An 8694-nucleotide genomic window follows, 5' to 3' on the forward strand; every position below is an offset into this window, starting at 1 on the left:
CAGCGGGCCCTGCCGCCCGCCGCGACTACGCGCCCCACGAGGCCCCGCGCGCGGCGCATGCGCGCAGCGCCGGCGGCCGCCCCGCTCACCGGCTCCACGCTGGTGGTTGTTCCCCCGCTTCTTGGGCTTGGGCATGGTGGCGGCGGCGCTCGGCTCGGCTCCCTCGCCGGCCCTCGGTCTCTCTGCTCCCCCCGCCCGGGTGGCAGCGACAATCAGCCGATGGAGGAGCAGGCGCGCTTTTTACTACAGCGTCTCTGCGAGGCTTGTTCCCCGGCGCGGTGCAGCGGCGATGGGCGGAAGGAGGCGAGGGACGAGTCGTCGGCGAAGGCAGCGATCCCCGTGAAGGCCCGCGAGCGGAATCGATGCATCTTTCTCCTCTCAGACACCTGGAGCTAAAGGCGCGGAGGGGGCGCCGGCGCCGCTTTTATAGGCAGCCGGGGGGAGGGGGCGGGGCCTGATGGCAGCCAATCAGCGAGCGCCGCTGCAGCGCGCGGGTGGCTGGTGCGCGCGGGCCCGTGACGTACGAGGGGGTGGTGGCGCCAGCCGGGCAGCGTGCTGCGTCATCATTGACGTACTGCGCTGCACGCCGGGAGCGGGGGGGACGGTTGGGGCGGTTGGGCCGCGGCCATGGCGGCGGCGACGCGAGAGGAAGGGGAGGGTCTCGGTTCTGATTCCGATCCCGATCCCGATCCCGGGGGTTGTCTGAGGCCGCGGGGGCGGCGGGGAGTCCCGGCCCAGCGCTGCCGGAGCGGGGGCGGAGGGTTGTCCTGAGTGTGCCGCGTGCCGCTGCGTCACGGCTGCCGTTGGCAGCGGTCCCGGCTGGAAGGGCTGCGGCCCGCTCTGGTTTCGGCCCTGCGGGGAGCGGAGCCGCGGTGCCGGCCGCAGGAGCGCCCGCGCGGGGAAATGCCCGCAGGGCCGGGCTGCTGACGTGTCGCTGCGGAGCAGGGCAGCCCGAAGGCCTCAGCACGGCCTGCACGGGCGCTGCTCCCACGGAATGGGGTCCGGGAAAGTCTCCAAAACAAAATCCGCTTTGGAGCTTGCAGAAAATAATTCCTCATTCTTTTGTGCAAAACCCRCAAGAGCCTTTCCCACGTGTTACAAAGACCAGGTGTCACTTGCAGGTGGAGACTGCTGCCAAGGGATAAGGTTCTGTTTTTAATCCATTTTTCCCCCCAACTTTCTGCCCAGTGTCAAGAAAAGAAAAAGGGGATAGCRTACCTTTACACACATACAAATTGGGATACAGTATTTCTTAATTCTAAAACGTGAATGTTTGTAGAATRTTTGTAAAACCTCACTRCTTGTGTGTCATGTAGCAGTACTTCAATATTTGAGCAAAGAGTTGTAAATTAAAAAGCAATGTCAGAGAAATAAAGGTAACATTGAATCTGCATAGAAAATACTTTTACAGTGAATTTCTTTTATGAAGATACATAGAAAACAGTTATACCTAAATCCTAAATGTGGTTTTGGTGAGCTATTTGAGTGGGCTGAGCAAGTGTCTGTTGTAGCAGGGCAGTAGCTGTCGGTGGTGCCCRGGGTGCTGGGGGAGACCCCTGCCTTGCGCTGCCGGGCACTGGGAGCCTCCGTGGAAACAGGTCCTTGTGGGGCCTGTTAGACCCTGTTTTCAGAAAAGGCCAAATTCCGTTAAAAAACATCAAAAAAGAGAAGTCAGTGAATATGTATGGAATATATACAGGACAGTACCACTGGGGTGTCTCACAGGGAACTGATTTCTCTCCTCCAAGGCGGCTCCCGGGAGATGCCAGAGAAAAGGGCGGCCCTGCAGGCAGGTCGGCTGAGCAGCCACAAACACGCAGAGGTGACTGTGTCCCGGACGCGGGATTCGGCACGGACAAGGGAGCAGTCCTGGCTGAGGGAGAACAACTAASAGCAGCGCAGGAGCTCGTACGGGGCAGGTGTTTTGGGTACAGCGGGATCTGCGTGCCCTGGGCCGTGCCCTGCGGTGTCGCGGCCCTCCCGTACGAACGTGCCGCGTTCCAGAGGCGCAGGCTGCTCCGTCCTGCCTGGCCCAAGCAGCGCTGCCGGTGCCAGCGCGGGCCGAGCTCGCTGCAGGCTGTGCGGAGCGCGCAGCACAGGCGGCGCTGCGCAGGGTGACGCTACAGGCCCGCGGGCCTGTAGCTGGCGGGAGCAACAGGAGCACGTAGCTCCACGTAGCTCCTCGTGCAAAGAGGGCTCGGAGCTGTGGTGTCATTGGAGGCAACCCAGGATGGGTGCAGGTAAAGTCCTTGGAGAGGAGGAGGAAGAACATGGCAGCTGAGGTGGGAAGCGCAGCTGCTGGTCCAGCAGGAGTGTTGGTAACAGGGTGGTGTGACCAGATCCAGGCATCCAAACGGAATTAAAAAAGGTGACGGGAACAAATGTTCTGTGACTGCTTTGATTTTAAAAAGCGCTGAGTCTGCTCAGGCCTCTGAAATACGCTGCCAGATTGCCAGGTTTCTTGGGGTGTCTGACCAACAGGTTGGCGAGATCTTACAAAAGATACTGCATCACTGCTTAGTTTTGCACAAATTGTCTGTGTCAGGCCAGACTTCTCACACCCTATCCCAGATCTGTAGTTTTGGAAAAGCCACATGCWGCCTGTGAGCTGAATCAAGGCGCCGGTTTAACAAAAGTCCTTCCTGGAGTCCCAGGAGGCRCGTGGTGCCGGGAGTCGGCGTGCCTGCCGGCCCCTCTCTGCTGCAGTGACGGTACCGAGTGCTCACRGGAAAAGCGGCACCTCTGACGGAGCCCTGGGAGGGAGTTTGGAGGGAACAGCATTCCAGGGAGCTGCACGGCAGCACGGTGAGGGAATTCAAGATGGGAACCGAGGCCGGTGGTTGGCACGTGGTGCCGTGGGTGCAGCTGTAACGTAGCTCAGGCAGGTCCCAAGCGTGACAGCTTCAGGGCAGCTCCGAGAGGCCCCTGCTTCTCGCAGCCCTTTCCCATGTAGCAACATCTGCTCCAAGGCCACCCGTAGCAGAGCTGGCCTTGAGCACAGGCAGCTTAACCCCCSCAAGAGCCCTTTCTTGTTGTGCTTTGTGTGTGTGTTTGTTTTCTTTCTGCTGCTCCTGCCATCAGGACTCTGTAAGACACAAAAGAGTATGTCAGGCTTGCACTAGTTGCCTTTTATTGCACAATCTGCTTTCTCACAGTTATGAAAGATCCCAGCAGCAAGAGGCTTCAGTACAAAGTACAAAGCTGGAACACAGGTCAAGCCTAGGCAGCTTCTGCAGAGTCCCCCGGAGCGCCTGTCTGACACCCCATTTCTGCGTTACCCAGCAGCCGTTCAGAAACAGCCCGCCAGCGCTGACGGGTCAAACACGGACCCGTTAGCCCTGCCCTGGTGCCCACCCTGGAGCACTCGCTGCTCCAAAGTGACGCTCTCCGTGTTGATGGGTGGCCTCAGTGCCCAAAATAGACCTGCCCGTAACTAATTATAGCCACAGCCGCCCCCTCTGCCTGCAGCCACCACAGCAGTGCACTTGACTTGGCTCTGGAGGCAAAGCCTGCCCCTTCTTTTCCTCCATATAGGTAGGGCACGTGATCCTAGGCCTCATAAGAAGTGCTAGGATGTGGGAGGGAAGATTTTGGTCAGGGCTCTGAAGGTGCCTGTCAGCAGGGTGCTGCCTAGGCAGAGCCAAGAACAGGTTCACACATCGACTCCCAGGTACGTGTGTAAAACGTGTGGGGTGAGTTCTTACTGGGCCATTAGTGAAATGCCTGAGCTAGTGGTCACAAGTGGAATGAATCCATAATGTGCAGCAGTAAGATGTAAGCTTCAAATAAAAATAGAGAGGTGGAGAGCCAGGAGCTGCATTTCTTCCATCTCTGTGCGTTGGCTGCGTGTTCCAGGGCTCTCCACCCCCGCTGTAGTATTTCAGGGGTGTTACATTGCAGCAGCGGCTGTGCAGCGTCCAGGTTAAAAGTCATTTCAGTTTAAGGTTTGGGAAGCCTGACCAGTTTTGGTCAAACACCTAAGAACCCCAAGCGGACAATAAAATGAGATGTGTAGACAGGCTAATATGGGGCTTTTAGCCAAAAAGTAACTTCAAATCTTGTGGAAAGTCCCTCATGTCCACAGCTGGCCACAGAAAGGGAGACGTGGGCCTAAACGTCCCCTTACTGTACCCTGTACTGTACGACAGGCAAAGGCAACCCTGGTCTTTCCCTAATTTTAGCAGCACCRTGAGTGTGGTCATACAGAGGGCATTTTGAAATAGAGAGAAAAAAAAAGGGATGGAATTTATTAGGAAATAAGTTCAATCCTTTACGATAAGGGGATGGATTTAGTAAGTCGGGAGTAGTAGAGAGATCCTTGTATTCCTTTTTAGAAACATGGCACACAAATCAGTTGAGCAGTTATTGATCACAGATATCTTGTCAGAATCTGTTTTTGTTGTTTAGGTCTGGGATGCAATATCAGAAGCAATATTCGTAGATCAAAGACAGACGGACCATGCTCTCTGGAATTTACAGTCCCGGTTAAATGGACTGTTCCTGCAGTACCTCGTGTTTGCGCTCCGTCAGACACTGCATGTTATATTCAGCTGAGCACGTGCTCCATCACACAACAGCCTCGCTTCCCAAGGCAGGGAAGCTCGGATTCAGAATCCCAGTCCTGGCATTTTTGACTCATTTTGTCCATTCCATATTGACACTGGCTTCCCTCTCTTGGGGCTGATTCTTCACTCCATATTTACAGCTTCCTCATGCCAGTTTTTCTTGGACATAAGTGGAAATTTTTCACGGTAAGTCACAAAGAAACAATGCATCATTAAGCGCCCTGGTTCATGTGCCATTATTAATTTCATGTCTAAATTTGAACTCCTGGGCTTGGGCTGTCACTGGCGATAGCAGCTGACCACAAACATTCTCCCTAGCAATAGCGGCCTTGCAGTGCGGCCGTCCCCCGAATGGAAAAAGCAGGAATAGCCTCCTTGCCAACCCCCAGCCTTGCAAACAACGTGGTGCTGCAGCCAGAAAGATTTTGTTAGAAGAGGGCAGAAAAGTGAACAAATAACACAGAAAAGTCCTGCGTGGAGCTCTAGATTTGTTGTTTCTTGTGTGGCTTTAGTGAATAAACAACTTTGAGTAATAAACACCAGTGCTGTTGTAAAACTGTGCTGTAAAAGCAAGTGTTTTGTGCCTGTTAAGGACTTGTGTGCTGTCAGTGGGTCTTGCTTCACTTTGTTTTTCAGCCTGTTTTGCAAACTGTTACATTTCCTGATATTGGCCGCTATGATTCTAAGTATTGCTGAGGAAAACAAACATCTTCTTTTCCTATTCTAAAAGAAAAGTAATTTTTTTGGATTTTTGTTTTAGATCCAAGCTGAAGTTTAAACCTATTTAAACCTAAATATTCTTTACAATTCCCATCCCCCAAAATAAATTTCAAAAAATCAGGGCTGGGTGAAGCTGAGGACTATGACCCGGCCTTTCCCCTGTTGTGTGACACGATAATCAGGAGCTCACATCTTGGTCACCTTAGCGAACCTCTTTCTGTTGCACCACAGCCCCTCTGACCGAGGCAGTTAGCCAATATTCTGTGTAAGTTCTAGTGGAGTCAGATATGTCCCTGATTCCGTCCCGTTATTTCCAAGCAATGTGTATAGAGGCTCATTCCCTTGAAAACTGGCAAGGACTAAATAGCAGGGGACACTACTCTAAATAGCAGGGGACACTACTCTAGCTTTGAAGCTTTAACCAAAACCGTTGCATGTTCACCATGAGTCCTGGACAGCGCCTCGTGCTGCGTTTGCCTGGGGCCAGGGGAGCAGAACTCCCTCCTCCTGGAGAGCACCAACCGAGGGCACCTCGGCTGGCAGGTGACAGCACAGAGGTGACTCGGAACCCAACACGGTAGCTGTTCTCCGTGGTTTTCCTCTTGTGTAATTCTGGTTCCAGGAAAGTAKATAGTGCTCTGCCTTCCTGCCCGCCTGTGCGATGCGATGCTGAAGCAGCAGCACGTTCCCTAACTCCATCAAAGCACAGCCAGCTTCGCAAAACACCACTTTTAATGCACATGTAAAGGATTGATCCCGTTTGCATTTATTAACAAAATCCCGATAAAGGAGCATAGCACTAAGGATTGGAAGGGACCTTTTGTATCTGCCTGTCCAAATGTTTCCTCTTCGAGGCATCTCCTTCATATAACACCATCCGTTAATCCACTGCAATTTATTTCTAATTGAGTATCTTGCTCGCCCATCTATATACATGGAAGGCTGTTTCCAAAGCTCACCTCAAATTTCGATTTCATGTGGAAATTTATTCATGGCCAGTATTTATTTACTTGTCCTTTATTCATGGCCAGTATTTATCTACTAGTATTTATCTACTAAGGTCTTTCAGCCCTTCAGCAGTGTTTACTCTTTGAAAGCAGCTGTTTCCTTTCTTAACCTTTGCTTTTAGGGCCCCACACAAATTCCTTAGGGCATTATTAATTTTGCCTAACTTAAAGTGATTAAATAAAATGTCTAATTTAGGAGTCTAGTCAGAACTTAGGTAAGCTCCGTGATTCACTGGGGATGCCCGTCTCTTTCCATTGACTACATGAGACTCAGGTGACCGTGCTTAGTGAAGTGCCTGAAGGTGGGCAGTGTGGGTCCTGCAGGTAATGCCCTTGCTCTTCGTCTCCTGATCTGTCGATAATTCTGCCTCTGCACTGGCTCGGAGATATATTTATCTTCCTTGAATATAGTGACCAGGACTCTGGATAAAGTCTCATCACTGTCTTGTAAATAGCTTCCCTACATCTTTATTGATCTGAAATACTGAAGTATTTTGCCATCATTTTTACTTCTAACAGGCCTGAATCCTATTCATTATTTCTCTCCTCCTCATGATTTACGGTGTATTAGCTCCCTAGTTTGGATCTGAAACACATGCGAATGCTGAAGTCCGTGACCTTTTACTTTGTTTTTATCAGCCCAGGCCTCATGGTCAGCCTGGATAATATTTAAAACCTCCTCTATAAAGATTGCTTCCCACTTTACATGGCAATTTTGAATTTCATTAACATGCTCCTGATATTTTGTATCCTTGTCATTAGTGGCAATATTTGCCTGCTTGCTCCCCAAACAAGAAATTCCTGTYGGATATCCTTATTTTCTGTTGAAGAGCCGCCCTTCTGTTGTTCATACTTTTACCGGGCCACCAAAAAAGCCRGCATTGAATAGTATCATTTTAATTTGCACATGTGTTCATGAAAAAAAAAATGAAGGAGAATGCAATAGTAAAACTGTTGTGAGCTAATATGTATTTACAGCCCTGTCTTCATTCAGTCAGTGAAGTTATTGCTGCTTAAATGGAAGGTGATTTGTCACTGCAAGTTGAACCCCAGTGCTGGGACCCACAAAGTGATATTCAGACTTTGTCCTTCTCTTTGCAACAAAAAAAAAAAAAAAAAAAAAAAACAGGAAATAGCAAGGGTGATAATTGTTGGAGGGGAAAGATTGTTTCAGCCGTTGGCTTATAGAGAGCTGTTTGAGCAAGACAGGGAGAGCAGTGACAAAGGTCATTTCCAAAGAAGGGGAGTTGATATTTTTGTGTTCTATCAAGGGAGCTGATAGATACATGGCCCAGGACAAAATAAGCAAATACAGTTTAGTAACAGGTTGTACACTTTGTTGTGCCTTAATGCCAAAGTCCTGACAGAGCCCAGATAACCTGCGGCATTCCTGCACTCTTCCCTGCARGATGACTGTCTATTCCCTTCCCATCCCAGTCTGTTTAAAGGATTCAYGGTCTCCACTGTCCTCATGACCCTCACGTCTCCCACATTCCAGCTCCCAGCTTCTGTGTCACCCATTTTCTTTTCCCTGCACTTTGACCACTGTGAGCCCCCTCTCTCTCATCCCTTTCCTTTTTCTTTCTTAGAGTTACTTAAACACTTTGGGTTACAGGGAGAAGAGCTGAAATGAGTATTTTTTTTATCCTGGTAGATGCTAACAATATATATTTTGAACTGTGGACAATTCTAACTATTGCTGAAACTGCTCGATATGCTGACTAGGGCTCTGATCACTCCTTTCTAGTAAATTGTCCTCAATTTCAAATCAAGCCGTTTCTGCCCAAGGATGTGTGTGATGTTCCTCCAATATCCTGGAAATGACTGAATGTGATATTGTAAGGTTATTGTACTGCAGGYAAGCACAAACAAACAAAAATTACTGCTAAGTTATGTGTAGGGCCTGGCTTCACTCAGCCAGATACATAAATGCCAAAGCTGAAGGCTCAGTCTTGGATGTAAAAGCTACTTTAGCATTTCAGGCATTAATTAATATAACTGACAGCACCAATTTTTTAGTGCTAAGTAGTTAATATTTGCTCAGTAAACACCAATACAGAGATGCTTTTTTTCCAAAGGGAAAAATATCTATGTCCTATAGAATCTGAGAACTGTCAGGGCCAGAACAGAACTACTTTCAGATGAAAACAGGGAAAAGAGGTTGTGAGTGGTGCAGAAATAGGATGCAGCCCATGCAGAAATCTCCTGCGCAAGTGACGTGCAGGGCAATAACGTTTGGGATTTCCAGTGGTGTCAGCGCTYGCCAGCCGCAATGACTCAGTGAAGTACGCGCTTGGAAAACAGGAATCCGGGCGGACTGGTACTGGGCTGGGAATGTGCACGGAGCCGGGTTTAAACAGGGCCTTTCGCAAGCAGCCGCCCCTTGAGGCGCGGCGAGAGGC

General features: G+C 50.4%; 1 protein-coding gene across 1 annotated transcript in view; it reads right to left on the reverse strand.

Annotated features, from left to right (window-relative positions):
- Positions 1-400, reverse strand: part of IFRD1 (interferon related developmental regulator 1) — a 10663-nt gene extending 10263 nt beyond the window's left edge. Inside the window, exon 1 of the mRNA XM_026039295.1 lies at positions 90-400. Coding sequence (XP_025895080.1) covers positions 90-135 — 46 coding nt within the window. The 5' untranslated portion in view covers positions 136-400. The remainder of the gene's footprint in view (positions 1-89) is intronic.
- Positions 401-8694: the final 8294 nt, after the last annotated feature.

This window comes from Nothoprocta perdicaria, unplaced genomic scaffold (assembly GCF_003342845.1).
Source record: "Nothoprocta perdicaria isolate Ctin4 unplaced genomic scaffold, notPer1 scaffold_227, whole genome shotgun sequence".
Taxonomy (NCBI): Eukaryota; Metazoa; Chordata; class Aves; order Tinamiformes; family Tinamidae; genus Nothoprocta; species Nothoprocta perdicaria.